Source organism: Columba livia, chromosome 11 (assembly GCF_036013475.1).
Source record: "Columba livia isolate bColLiv1 breed racing homer chromosome 11, bColLiv1.pat.W.v2, whole genome shotgun sequence".
Lineage (NCBI taxonomy): Eukaryota > Metazoa > Chordata > Aves > Columbiformes > Columbidae > Columba > Columba livia.
Window position 1 is genome coordinate 13,818,213 of NC_088612.1, and position 15,315 is coordinate 13,833,527.

At 42.9% G+C, this 15,315-nt stretch overlaps 1 protein-coding gene across 1 annotated transcript in view; it reads right to left on the bottom strand.

The window, feature by feature from the left end:
* RFX7 (regulatory factor X7) overlaps positions 1-15,315 on the bottom strand; it is a 52,057-nt gene that overhangs the window by 24,737 nt on the left and 12,005 nt on the right. The window contains 1 exon segment of the mRNA XM_065076950.1: positions 5,206-5,239. Within this exon segment, the coding sequence (XP_064933022.1) occupies positions 5,206-5,239 (34 nt within the window).

Below are 15,315 nucleotides of genomic sequence, written 5' to 3' on the forward strand. Positions count from 1 at the left end.
TAAACCTTCGCCACTACCACCTCCCAAACAGGGCAATAGTCTGGAAAAAATAGGTCAATAGAGTGGAAGAGAGTCACAGCATCAAAAGGAAGATTGCAATACTGGCACTGTCTTGGACACATTCCCCTTTGCGCAGCCCATTAAAGCTTATGCTACAGTAGTTTTAAAACCCATACAGAATGTAAAATGTCTGGGGAATTCTCTTCTGCTACTTACAAGTATCTAAGCAGAAATTACACTTCAAGTTTCCTGACCTTGATTGACTGGTTCTATCAAATCAGATGAAGACTGTCTAGCTCTCCAAAGGCTATTTATAAACGGTATTTCTTGAAGCTGCATTAGGAAAATGCGCAAGCATGCCAAACTGCTTGCAGGAGTGAGGTGGAAAGCCGTCAGAAAGCACCACCTCTGTTACCCTTGGTTTTCACACATTTATCTACTCTGACTGGAACCACATTAAATGAAGGAAGATTCAGTGGAGATGGGGAACAAGCAGCGTTCATACTTGTTTTCCCAACTTGGCTTCAGTTTAGCCAAAAAGATACACTGAGTACTCCAAGTATCTGAGTGATCTTATATTCTGAGAAAGAAAAACTGAAGACAAAGAATTAGAAACTTCCAGTTACAGCTAAGCAAACAGTAACATACAAAGGAGCAGAAGTCTACCTGATATTTTTGTTCTGACAGTTACCAAATATAGTTTGCTTAAGAAATGCACAAAACATGTAGCAAACAAATGAAACCAGAGCTCCATTTATATTTGCACTATCAGTGGTCACGCAGATCTGCTCCAAATCAATCTGTGCTTCTGCTGCCTAAGAAAGAGAAAAAGGATCTCCTAGGAAGAAAAGCAACTTTCTATTTTATTCTAGCAGGCATTTTGATTAAGGGAATAAACAGCTCTAAAATAAAAGAGGACAGCCAAAATGTGGTTGTTTATGGGTTTGTAGAGGTTTTCTTTTGTGGTTTGTTTTGTGGCTTTTTTGTGGTTTTGTTTGGGTTTGTTTTTTAATGAAAATAGCAGGTTTTGACATTCGGTTCCATTCTTGGCGACACTAACTTTTCACTGAAACTTTTTGCAGCACAAAGAGACAAAGATCAGTTCAACACAGAGTGTCGTTAAGGACTTAACCCGTGTTATAGGAAACATGAGTTTATTCGAGTTTCTGCTTGAACCAGACAACACAGAGACTGGAACATGAGTCTCCAGAATCACAAAATCCCATTTAAGGTGTCCTGACCTTGGTGGATTGGTTCTCTCTATCTGGTTTTATCTGACTGCTGATCTACTGTCAGGTCACCAACGTTAGTGAAGTTTAATCCTAAAGTTGTCAAAAGGGATTACCATGGGAAAAGTCCAGGGAATGTGCTTCTGGATTGTTTTAAAGAAGAAAATATTTAGTCAGGCCAAACTTTAAATAAGATAGAGGAAGAATATACTAAGGAACCATTAGTAGAGTTACAACTTCTCTAATGAAAACAGTGAAAAACGGCATTCAAATTTGAACTATTTATTTCCACAGTGAAGGCAGAATTACAGGTTATTTCTGTCCTTGCGTTCCAGTGAAGGGGAGCAGGAGGCCAGAGGCACTGCTGCAAGCTTTTTGCAAGACTACTATTTTAAAGAGCAGGGACTGATCTTAATATTTCCACTTCTTGAGTATCTATAAAGATTACTATACCGTAATCGAAGTAAAAAAGGCTATGCCAATGGCAATGTAACTTGCACCTACTGGCAGACTGGTTCTAAAACTTGTCATACTTCAGCAGAACAAACATCTATTATTTAACAACCAGGCTAAGAATAGCAAAGTAGTCAAGCAATCATCTCCCCACTTCATGAATAGAGAAACAAGAAGCAAAGGTTAAATAATTCGCTCAAGGTCAGATGGTTTGTTGGAAATATGATCAAAACAGAAATAGATAATACTTGAAACAGAACCTATTATTCTAAAAAGCTGCTAATAAATACATTTGATATGCCCTAGCTAAACAGAAGCAGAAACATATTTCAGGTGCTAAATATTCCAAACAAGCCCTAAAAACACATGGCAGCTTTATACTGACAGTGTCCAAGCACAGCTGCCAAAGCTTCACAGAGCTCCTGCCTGTCTCCTGTAGGGCCAACAAGACAAGTGACAAGCGACCACCCTCTCGGCAGCAGGACAGAGCCGCATTGCTTCATCAGCTCCTGCCCACCTGCACCTGCTCCAGCCACCAGCAGCATCGGTTTTCATGGCTCTCTCGCAGCACTGACCTCTTTTCAGAGGACTAAGGAAAGAAACCTTAACCTTCTTGCTGAGCGCTTATATGGAGCACACCATTTTAAACAGCGGGTTCAAGAGTTCACTTAGTATGTGGCAGCAAATATAACAAGTGAAGTCATAAGAGAATCTACTGCTAGACATGTTTACTACAGTTAAAAAGATGTTATAATGAATTTTTAATGACTGTTTACACCACAATTCTTGCTAATTATCTTTTTTGGATTGCACAGCATACAATGATTTTCTTATGATCTTCCAGAAACTGACAGTATGTCAGAATGTAAGTGGTGCAGTGTAACAAATAAAAGGCAGATAACTGGTCTCTTGTATGAGTAATTGCAGTCCCAGTGCCCTTATACTAGCTGTTTTCAGTAGTCCTGTCCTGCTACTCCCTCTACAAAGCCTATTGCTATTACCTCTGTTTCTTCTTCCTATTTCTCTCTTTCTCACTATGCTGTGTTGAACAAGGATATGTATGTACTAAAGAGCATTTGTGTGCGGTTCTGCACACTGCGGCTGTTACTGGTGCTACCAAACACAGACGGCAACAATGGTAGTCTGATTTTTTTCTCTATTGGCATTTTTTTGTTGTTGTTTTGCCAGCAAACTGATCAAGTTTAAATGCTTTAACGTCTTGTCAGCACCTCCCAACATAACTGAACGCTAGTCCCAAATCTCCTTACAGTAAGAAGGGAGACAAAGGACATTGTCCCTTTATGCATCATGAGGCTTGATTCAAAGGCCCTGAAAATGTTTCTGTCTGAACCAAACATGTGAGAATGTGTATTTAAAGGAAATGTTCTGGCCTGCCCATAAGCTTGGAGTTGGATCCTGCAGGCAGCTGGTACCTCAGTCACAGGATGCTCTGACAAGCCCATTACATTCCACAAAGCAACCTGCTCATCTCCTTTCTGCAGCACAAAGCTGGACAGCTCTGCAAGGAAGCTCCAAGCAAGTTATTTGGAGTTATATAGTCACAGCCTTTTATTTTAACATAGTGTTAGATTCTGTCTTGCAGCTCACAGCTTTCCAAAAGCACATGGAAAACCAGAAACCATTTTTCCAGAATCCAGCTTCTTATTTCCTCCAACTACTCTGGTCTTGGATTTTTCTTTTTTAAACTACCTGAACAGCATCAGATCTCCCTTTGCTAACCTAGAGTGGCCTTTCCACTGTTGACAGGCTCCTCTGAACTCATCAGCAGGACACACAAGGATGCATCTGGAACAGAAAATCAGACCATCAGGGCATCTGGACAGACCATCAGACATCAGGATTCTGTTCCACGTCAGGCTGTAGAGAATGCTTTGATTCCAAGAGCACTACTCAGAAAAACAGCGCATCCTTCCAGTGGATGAGACCTACACAAATGATGGGCTCACACAAACTGATCATCCCTACCTCAGTACCCTAGGGCCACAAATCTGCAGAATTTAATGCAAGAATAGTCTTAGTGTAATTCCATTTTCTTAGAACAGATTTCCAAGAAGCAGATGACCAGTTAACCTCCTACTTATTTACTCCCTTTCCAATGCTACTTAGGAACACCTACCCCACCTCCCATTTTTCGCTATGGAAAAACCTCGTGTTAAAAGAGTTTTACAAGTGCAATTTGTTTCTTTGCCACTGAAGACTCACAAAAAAATTAAGATCTTCAGACACCTGCTTTGTGTCCACAAATGTCAATGAGGAATAAATGGACAAAAATGACATTTTTGCATTGCTATTTTAGTTGGATGCACCCAAAAATTTTTAGGCATAGGCAAAACTGGGTTTGAAGTTTGTTTGCAATACAACAATACAGCTTATTTAAACCTCTTACCACAATGAATTAAGACAACATTTTAAGGAAAGAGAATTCAGTGCCATCTGAATTAGCCTTTGATAATATGACTTGAAGGAGTATTCTTACTTAGCTCAGCCATACAGCTGAACAGATTCTACTTGATAGTATCCAGATGGTTGTCTATGTCATCTTTTTATCTTACCCGCTGGTAGTTCTGGATGAAATGCTGAAGGTAGAAAGTCAGAATAAGCAGTCCCTTCCAGTCTTAAGATTTATGAACTCAGGCTCCGATTTAAAGAAATTCACAGCCTGCTCACTATTAAAAACAAACAACTAAATCCTCTTTCTGAGTTAGTGCTCAATATGTGCTTCCTAGAAATAATCTCTTATCACTGTCTAGATCCTATTATTTTAATGCACAAAGGAAGATGACATTTACGCATTGCAAGGGCTTTCCTTCTTCAAAAAACATGATCTCCCTTTCCTTAGTAATACAGCCTACCTAACAACAGGACCTATAGAGTTGCATATTCTGGGAAGGTACCTGAGATGATGTGCAAATTTTGAAGTCAGCAAGATTCATAAACAACACAGAACCAAACACTGATAATTATCAGACACCTGCAAGATTTTCACAGACCAGAACATTAGTCTGCCTGGTTTTGTGCAAACACGCAGTTCTATCTTGTTCATTCCTTAAAATGCAGCACTGGCCATGAATTAAATATTTCAAGGAGCCACCAACAAAAGCAACAATAATTGTCATTAAAGGCTTAAGGAGCAATGGAATGGAAGGCACAATTAGCTTCTTGCATGCTCTGATCTGTGCAACAAACAATCTTGCATTTAATAAAATCACGCTTACAAAAGCAGTAAGTCACCTTTTATGCTGTATCTATACTGACAGTTTGACAAGCAGCAATCAGAGCCACTTGCGGCTGGCAACAAGAGGTCAATACTTTGATGGAAAACAAACACCAAACCTACATCTTGTCTTTTTTGGCAGCTTTGGACTAATTTTGATCACATTTAGTAGCAGTACCTTAAAGCACTGCTAAGGAAAGGCGTCATAATAGCTGTCAGTCTCCAGAGCCATCTATTTTGGTCTTGCAGTTTATTAAATATTAAAAAGCATTCTGGAGTTGTACTTACCAAAATGCAGTCCACTTTAGATTGTACAGTTTTGCTAGACGTGAGGGAAGAAAGAGAGAATAGAAATCTTGAATTAATCTAAACAGCAATGACAAAAATGTTACATATTAGAATTTCTATCACTGTACTACAGGCTTAATCTCCTGCTGTGAAATATCCTGCTAGTCTATGGAAGAATACTCCTCTGGCTATTTTTTGTAGAAACTCATCCCAAACTCCCAAACTTAACTGTTTGTTAGAATTCTTGCTGTTTTGCTCTTTTATAGAAGAGCTGTATTTTTTTAATGAAGTATCATTGCAACTGGGAGCTATTATCCCAAGTTGCAAAGCAGCCAGGATGGATGTCATGACTTTTATTGTAAGCTCTTCCACAATTCAGATTCATTTTACTTGTTCATCTGTAACACAATTAACATCCTCCTCTCCACATGCTCCAGTAAATCCCACCACTTCAAGGCATTTACTTCTAGCTTTCCAAAGAGCTCTGCAAAGCAAACAATTGGTATCCCACAGGCAATTCAGGAGTTTTCCACGTTAGTCTCACTACCTCTCCGTTGGCTTATTAAGACGACACTGGGTGGGGACTGCGTTAAAGCATGCCATAAATGAGCTCAGTACATGTGCCAAGGAGTGCAAATAGTATGGACCTTATTATACTTCATACAAACACACCCATAAGCAGCTTTTGTTTCTTAAGGGTGCGGGATTTCACATGCTTGGTCTGACTGCATTAGCTGAAGGCATTTTATTGTTCTGACGAGGAGCAGGAGCTTTAACATGCAAAACCCAACACCCTTTACTGCTGGACACCTACTTAACAAGCACTAAACAATCATTTTCAGAGCTCAGGGAGCGATTCTTTCCCTAGTAAAATAAAACATAATTCAATCTCCTGTCAACACAACAAAACATCTCATTTCCAGCTATTTTACTTTTGTACAGGTGCTACCACATACAAAGAAGGATGAAGTATGGTATCTGATGGATACACTAAAATCAAAAGTAATAAACAAGCAAAGTGTCTGGTGGTGACAGGAACCAAGGCCACTGAATCAGCATCTACTGCTGTATCAGATGCTCCAAGAGGCAGAAGCTCAGGTGTCCTGCTTTGCTACATCACCTCACTTTGAAACCAGACGATCTAAAAATCTGTTCTTCAGGAGCTGCTGATACTGATGCTCCTTCCCACACAAAAACTTCATATGCTATAGTGACAGAATACAATAAAAAAAACTCCAACAGGTAAAAATATATGACAAATCCACAGAGTAGATACATCAGCAGCCATCCACTTCAGGTGACTTTGTGTAAGAGAAGGCAATCCAATGGGTGGACACTTGGGAACAGGAAGGAGTAAAGCAGATCTGTTGGGGAACTATAAGAACAGGGAATGCTTGGCACAGTAAAATGCGAGCTTTTCCTTGCCTGGGGGAAGATGCTCACATCTACCGCAGGCACTGGAAAAGGGAACCCACATGTCATCTCACTCTTCAAAAACCACCGTCTTTCTAGAGAAGTCAAAGGACACTAAGCATGTTAACCTGCTGCTAAGAGTTATCCCTGTGTCTGACCCAAGTCCTGCTGACACGGCCGGCTGCTCCAGCAGCGCTTCCTTCGCCCTGGACTCCTGCACCAGCAGCACCTCACAGTCCTCGTGCTGCTGCAGATCCACAGCCTCTACTACAAAGCAGCACTCACAGCGGCAGGCAGCAGGGTTCGGGCACGTGTGCCCATTTTGTACCTATGGCTTCACAGGGTAGCTTACTGCAGAAAAGGAGCACGGAGGATGAGGAGATGCAGGGTACAAGCAGCTCAAACTTAGTCCAAATACAGCCCCTACTCTACAGCCTTGCAGACGACATTGTGCACTAGGCTTTTCAGGAGAACACGCTTCAGCCAGCACAGCTTCCCTTCCTGCTAGGTTCTGCCAAACTGCAGATAAGAGCACCCACTTGCATTAATATTGTCTTCTTGCAAAGAGAAAGAAGCAAGTTGCCAGGAGACAGCTGGGCAGGAGAACCCTGGAGCTGTCCTTTTATCTCCAAATATCAGTCTGAATCAGTAAAGGTGAACTCTCAAATTTAGTTCAGGCTCTCCCAGTTGTGACCTCTGCTCCCACAGCACTGATCAACAGCGTCAAGAAGACGCAGCAGAAGAGCAACAATAAGGCCAGCAAATACACCTTCTCTCCGTTTCCTTTTGGTCAACTGGTGCCACAAAAAGGATAGTCAAGTTTGTGTCCTCCAATCTGCAAGCAGAGTTTGTGACATTTTAAAAGGTAAAGGTCCTATGGCTTCAGCACGGATAAGCATGATGTCTATTTTAACATATTCTTTTTCTTTTCTTCATGTCCTGCTCCATGCTCTCTATTATACTGGGAAGACATTGTTAAAATTTGTCAGTGATCAAATAAGGCTTCTTTCATCCTGACCAAAGCACAGGCTAACATGGCCTGATTCTATAAAGCCTGGGCCTAATGACATAAATGCTTCTAATTTACCTTTCAGTGGAGCTGATCCATGTCAAAGGCAAGCAACAGCAACCCCAAGGAACCAGCCCTTTCCCTGGGAAGGTGCTGGGACACTGACCTCCTCGTGGTCCTGAGCACCACACAGAAAAGCTCCTGACACTGCAGGATGCATCTCCATCAAATCCGGAGATAAAAGGACAAGTGACAAAGGTGGCAAAGGAACAGCCATCCCAGTCACAAGGTATTTGCCACTTTTGTTTCTTTCACCCCACTTCTTCCTTTACTAACAGGACAAATGTATTTGAAAGCTGAAATTTGGTTTACAAACAAATAATTCTGCTTCTGTCTCTGTCAAAGGCACCCCTTACTTAATTACTACTGCAATCACAGTAACTGCAACCAGCAATCGCAAGAGCAAGGCTGAATCAGGTCCTACACAGAGATACTTCTAATGTTTGGAGGCTGCTACCCACACGCTTTGCTACACATCTAGGAACAGCTGCAGGGGAGCAGCGGGAGCAACAGAAGTTCTCGCTAATGAAAATAACCATCTGAATCTATTAGGGACCTGGGCGATTGGAAAACTAAACTTTGAAACGGTGGGGTAACCAACAGCCAGTGCTGCTTCTCCTGGAGAGCTGCTCCTGGGGGCTTGCACGGCTGACATTACCTAATCTTTCATAGCTTTTCATGCTGACGGTGTCCCTGAAGTTATAATAGTTCACTTACTTGATCTACAACTTAATTCAGACTACTGCAAGTAGTTCCATCCATGACAAGAAGGTGCCTCTTGTGATTCTGGGGGTAGCTGTCTCTTATAAGTGACAGCAAAGGCGGCTGCTTTAACAGCTGCCTTGGATTTACCAGTTTGCACCAGACACTGACCCACTACAAGAACCTGGGAGTATAAAACTACATATCGAAACTCAGCCAAAAAAAAAAAAAAAAAGACAGTATTGCAATCAACAATGAAACTATTGCTTGATGGATACTACCACCATGCAGACTGTTTCCAGTCTGGATCAACCTGCTCACCTCTGAAGAGCTATCATCAGCCCATCAAGAGTCTAGCTTCTCACTAGTAAAACAGCAGAGAAAAGGGGAGTTTCTTATCCCGTGGTTTAGTGAAGGGCAGCAGGGTGACTCCCTGTGAAAGCCACTGTGTTTCACGGCGACCCTCAGTCCCACGGCCTCCCAGCGAACGTGCATTGGCTGCCTTGGGTCTGCAGTGGAAAGCATTACTAGAAAGCCTCCAGCCCATCTTAACAGCCTCAGCTTTTGACTCAACCTTTTAGGCCCAAGACCACTGAAAGAATCTTGAAGGTGACTTTGAAGGGTGCGGTAATTTAAGCTCCTAAATGCTGAAGCCACGTTTGCTAACTCCTGAAAGTATTTTGGGGAGAATGGGGAGAGGGGGAAAATCAGAGTAAAGCATTTCCTCAAACTGCTCTTCTATCTTAAGCCAAAGTATATGCATCTGTTTCCCTGACCTATTTATACACTTCTACTCAAAACAGCCCCATTTTAATGGCCCTGATGTGGCACAGGTAGAATGAGGAGTGTGTTCTCTCTCCAGGTGTGCAGCTGGGTTTACTTTGCACTGAGGGAGAAGGCAAGGAGATGTAATTTTTTTTTCCAAGTGGCATAAAACCAGATACCGCCAACCTTCCTCTAATTAAGCAATACTTTTCTTTCAGGAATAGGTAGCTGAGCTACGCTGAGCAATATGAGACTATTGTCTTACAAGAGGTGGCAGAATTCAGTTGCTGTGAGCACAAGTATTTCCGTAAAGCTGCAAACAGTAGAAGCCCATATAAACACATGAGATATGAGAAGCCTTATGCCTGTGAGACCAGAAAGAGGAAGGTGGTTGGAAGGGGTAAAAGAAAGCCCTCAAACTTATTAGCTACTGCCTAATTAACTCTAAGCCTTCTCCAAGCCTACACAGCCACTGAAATTAACCCTTACCAGCATTCCAAATGCAGATCATGCACGGCCCATGAAGGCCAGCAGTGCCACACGTAGGGGACCTCCCAGCCCCAGAAGTCCCAAGGGACACAGCTCTCCTCATTCAGGCACTAGCAGTGGACTCAGCCCTCGAGTGGGGGAGATGTCAATCTCAGCAATGAGTCCAGTTCAGCAAAATTCAGGGCATGAGTGGAGCTACAATTTATTGTGCAAAATATTGTAATCATTTGACTCGGTGGTCAAACCCAGGAAGCCCAGAGTGACTTTTTCATTATAACTTCCATACCAACACTGAGGTTGCCACAGATACTCTGTATCCTGTTCAGTCCAAGACTGCAAATATTTGCATAAACTGGAATACCCACCCAAAACCAGCCTCTGTAGCTGTGTTCCGTGTGCTTGGTACATTTTGGACAGCCAGGGAAAAACATTATTTCTGCCAAACACTAATGCAATTTATGAAAAGGAACCACTTTCCATCACTGCTAATGGCTCTACGATCCACCACAAAGCCAGGACCCACCTCCTGACCCAGCAGCAAGGGTTCCCCACCGCAGGGCCCCCAGTTCCCACTACTCATGCATTATGCTACATTATTACCTGGTACACAGGACGCAGTAAGAAAAGTTGCAACTAGAAAGGAAAACCCCAGTGTGTAGTTACTTATCATCATTAGTGTTAACTAGTTACCACCTCAGCTAGAAAACCATCCATGCTCTCAGACCACTACTCAAGACAGAGATGAGGTTTATCAAGTTTTATTATTAAAGAAAGCTTTCTTTGGAGAAGGGGAAAAACCAAAACTGACCCAACCCATAAGTTTTTCTCTTCTGAGAGTTCAGCACAAGACCAGCAACAGCTCAGCACAGGTTCAGCTAAAGAAGAGCAGCTGGGGCTGTTCAGGGCCACAGGGAACCACCGCCCCCCCCGCCCCTGACAGTGCCCTCCTGGCCCCAGGTACCACCCGAGCCCAGTATGGCCACACACTGCTGCCCTGGTATTTTTACTCAGATACCTGAAAACAAGCCTTCTGTATGAGAACAATACTTGAGACAGCAGTTAGAGCTGCCTGCCAAGGAAGAACTATTTCGGCCACACAGTCTTTTAAAAATTACACAGCCCTGAAAGCCTCCATTTCCCACTGCATCAACCATTCTCCCACACAATTTCCAAGGGTGGTTTGTCAAACAGCTTAACAACAGGGTCTACAGGTAGTCTGGAACAGCTGCTTCTGCGGGGAGCAACATCACAGGAGCAGCGTTTGCCAGGCCTTTGTCTCCCAGGCACGGGCGGTATTTGGGTGTTGGTGGCAGGAGCTCTTGTTCCTGTGCAGTGTCCTGCTGCCTCTTTGCCTCTTGCAAAAACCCATCCTGCTCCCGAGGAAAGCCAGCTACACTCCACTACTAAATACCAACAGTGACAGCTTCGGAAAAGCCATCTTCCTGAAAGCCACCTTAGGGAGGGTCATTGTTAAACTGACCACACATCCTTCTGGAAACATTCAACATCTCTTCCACAACTCATCAGGCAACATTAAAAAAAAAAATACATTTATTTACTCTGCATGCTGTGAGGAACCACTCAATAAAAGGATTACCAACCCTATTACAGTAAGTGGTACTATCAGAAACGTACTATTATCGCATCCTTACCACGACAAGCACTGTGTCCCAGCAGTGCCTGCAGGATTCAGCCCTTAATTCTTAATCTTACTGAATTAATGCTTCTCTTTCTTAGACTAACAGCTCTAAATATATCTTTATATAACCTTCCATTCAGAAGCACAAAGAAATGTTAAACTGGAGCCAAGGATCATCTAAGGAGAAAATTATGAAACAGCTGCCTATGTGTGCTGCTACTCAATTAACATCTTAACATATGCCATGTTACATTGTCTGGCTTGGCTTACGTTGATAAAGAAGTAAAATGGCTGTAAAAGCATTTCAATTAAATATTTAGAAAGCAGAGCTGCAAAAGGTTGAAACATGTTTGAATTAGTGAAATGATGACTATATATACTGCTCAGCTAATGGAGTAAGAGCCTTTGCTAGCACGGGTTACAGAGAAAAGCAAGCACACCCAGCCCCAGCACCCCAGAGGCAGGACTCCCACCCTTCAGCAGGCAGGACCCAAAAATCAGGTGGCTTCTGATGCCACCTAGGGGCTCTGTCCCCACCTGCACTCCTCTCTCCCCTGGGGACAATGCCTTGTCACGCCTCAGGGACACAGCACTTGAACCTAGCGCAAACAGAGGCAAAACATTTAACAAAAGACAAATTAAATCTTCCAGTATTCAAATGCAGATGAATTCTTACTCCACATAAAAGCTACAGGGACTGTAATTGCATCTTGGAAGCACATGAAGTATCTTTATTTCCATAGCGCATAAAAATAGCCAGAGTTGCGTCCACTGGCAATGCAAAAAGTGTCCGACTCCCAGGCCTCAAAAAGTGAAAAAAGCAAGTATTCACCGATTTGTAAATATCGGCTCTTTCAGCTTGAAGGCAGACTCCAACTCAATCCAAGTCAAGACTCTTCTCAGCAGAATCAGGGAGCAACAAGCACAGCAAGTGGATAAAATGGTGCAACAAGGGCAAGCTGCAGCCATTTAGCCTTCCCTGTAACCCAACCCACCTCCATCCACTTGCCAAAGAGAATAAGCCAGACTGGTTTCCCACCAGACACAAGGAGGAGCAATGCTGCATCACAGAGCTGAAAAAAGGAAGAGTTTAGCGTGCCACAACACTTGAGTTACTGCAGGTTAAAATTGGTCAAACACATTACTTCAACACTTATTACTAAAATCAATGCAATTAAATATTTCATATAGGATACAGATTTAATCCTTTCACCATTTCTGACACTATGTGATTTTATGAGTATTAAATAATGCCAGCTATACAAATAGCTGAACAAAGAATAAAGACAAGGCTGCTAATGAAATGTCCAAGCCTCAAATGTAGCCCATTGTAAAGAACTGCCAAGAAATAATTAGCCAGCAGACATCAGAATACCTATGTCTGAAATTTAGGTCTATAAACATCTCTTTTAGGTCTCTGAAGAAATCTAGCTGTATTCAACACTAAAGGCTTGTTCCACAATTCTTAAAATAACTGGGAAGAACTTGTAACAATCACACACTGCCAGGTGCTATATTCCAGCTACAAGACAGTCATTTAAGTTTTAGAGGGTTTTTACATTTATTTGAATACAGTATTTTGCCATAAGTTACTTTAATGACAAAGAAAATGCTTTTATATAGTTCTCACCCTAGTTCTTTCAGCCTTGCTCTGAATTAAAATCAGTGCATATTGTTATATTCAGGCAGGACTTTCTATTCCAAGGATGCGATGTCCTCTGTACATTCTATGGGGAGACAATATGACTTCAGAGGAGCTGCATCCTACATTTATTACTAACAATCTACATGGGGCACTGCAGGGCATTGTTCTAAGATCAGTCTGCAAGGGTCAATTGCCTAGAAAGGCTAAAAACAAAAATCAGAGTGATCTCAACAAAATTACAAGAAAGGCTGCTCAAGTAGGAACTTAAACTATGTACCACTAAAAGCAAAAGAGAATGGATGCAGTTGCCAGATAGGCAGGTTTGTGGCTAAACGGCAAATCATCCATTGCAACGGCTCACATATTTCACAATGAAAACTTCTGGTTTTAAAACTAATTATGAAAAAGAAAAAAATACCGGTTCCTTCTGAATTCAGTCTACAGATTGCTAAAAGATCTGCTGTGGTACTTTCAGCCATGGTCAGCAGAGGCCTAACCACATTATTATTTAAGGTTAGTATTTCTACAGGGTCTGAACTGGAGATGCTATAAAGCATGATGAGATTTTTCTCAAGCCTTTGTCCCACCTAGCTCTAAGAAAGGACATCTAATGAAATTAAAGGAGTGACACTCCTCAGCAGCACTTAAAAACCAGGTTGTGGGGGGGAGAAGCACAGCTACATTACACATGAGCACCAAGGTGTTTCACTTCCATGCCTGTGGAGCCCCAGGACGAGGAGGACGGCAGCACCTCGCTGTGCGTCACAGCCTGCACAGGGCACAGACCCGGCCCTCTGCTGCCCTTCCCTGCAGAAACGGTGGCTACAGACAGCTGAGGGCAAAGCGAAACAACACGCTCACAAGACGACAGGAATGGTTCTACGCTCTGCTTACATTTAACAAGCACCCATGAATGTACAAATCTGTATAGGGTTGTGCTTCTTGCACATAGTTACATGCAGCTCAGCTGAATCCACTATAAAAGCTTCCAGTGCAAGCAGCTCCACAGCAGTGCTTTCCTACCACACGCGTTTCCCAATGCTAGCGCAGGTGCACGGATGGCAGATTGAAGCCTGCTGATGAAAGGTGTGTTTCTTCTCCATTTCTCATTGTTTCCTTTGACATTTCCATGACCCACGGCCATCCTAGTTACTTTCTGCTAAGAAACAGGTTTGCTACTGGTTGTACCACTTCTGCTCCAATCTCTGGATCTGCATTTCTGCTCCTCCCTTTTCTCCCATGGCTGTCCAGCACAGAGCTCCTCTGCACCCTTTTTTTTCCACTTGAAGAGGAACCTGTACCCGAGTGCTGACCTTGGTAACTCCCAGGGGATGCAATCCTTGCAACCTCTTCGGCTTCCCCATGCTGAGTAATGCTCTGAGTATCCACAAACACCTTCCAAGCATCTTCCTAGTAAAATGGTCACTTTTTTGTGCTAGATGGACATGGAAAGGCAACTTCTTTTCCTGACCTGCGCTATGCTGCTCACTGGTACATCCCATAACCCTACTCCAGTCCTTGACTTTTTTGTAGAGGTGTAAAATTTAAAAGCTGAACGTATTCAGGATTAACATGGCACTGCTGCCTGATGGTGACAGTCATACAGCTTCCCATCTCAAAAAATTCCTCCTTCTTGTTCAGCTGCCACAGGTTCTTTCAGGCCTCCATCCTTCAGCCTTGCACCTGTATCGTGGGGCATCTCTCGCTCACCTCTGCTTACAGGCTTCGACCCACGCCGGGCACAGAGAACGTCTGCAAGCAGTCCCAAGTCTCTTGCCTACCTTAAAGGTCCCTTCATCAAATATTAAAGTAGTATAAACCGTAAGTTTGCCACCCTCTGTTTCTGGGGGTAAAAATAATAATCCTACTGGTATCTTTTAAAACGTTTTTGGTCTCCAAACTACGATCTTCAGAAAAACTGCAAGCATGTGCTACTCCAATTCTCAAGGATTTAGTTTGGGAAGTTTGAGTTCCCCTTGTCTGCAACCCGGGTGAACTTTAGTTTACTTTGCAGACTCAAGAGCTTGTCTAAACCTGTAAGCTGCACTTGCTTAAAATTAAAGCTGCACAAAATTTAATTAAGTTAAAGCCATGTCAGTTCATACCTACATGCATCTATTTCAGTTTGCAGCTACAGAGCCGAGTTTGAACACAGCTGCCCTCGCTCCTAGGTGGCAGCTTAACTGTGTCCAATTAGCATCTTGCACAAGCCTGCACTGCAGGACCAGGTGCTGAAACCCAAGATCACATTCGCCAGCTCTTTGGCTGAGGCAACCAGCAGGCCTGTGCAGCTTCACAGCGGCCAGAACAGACAATTCCACTGCCAACCATGCATAAACTACAAGCGTGGGGCAGACGAGAACCGTCCACTCGGTCACTTCACTCCTC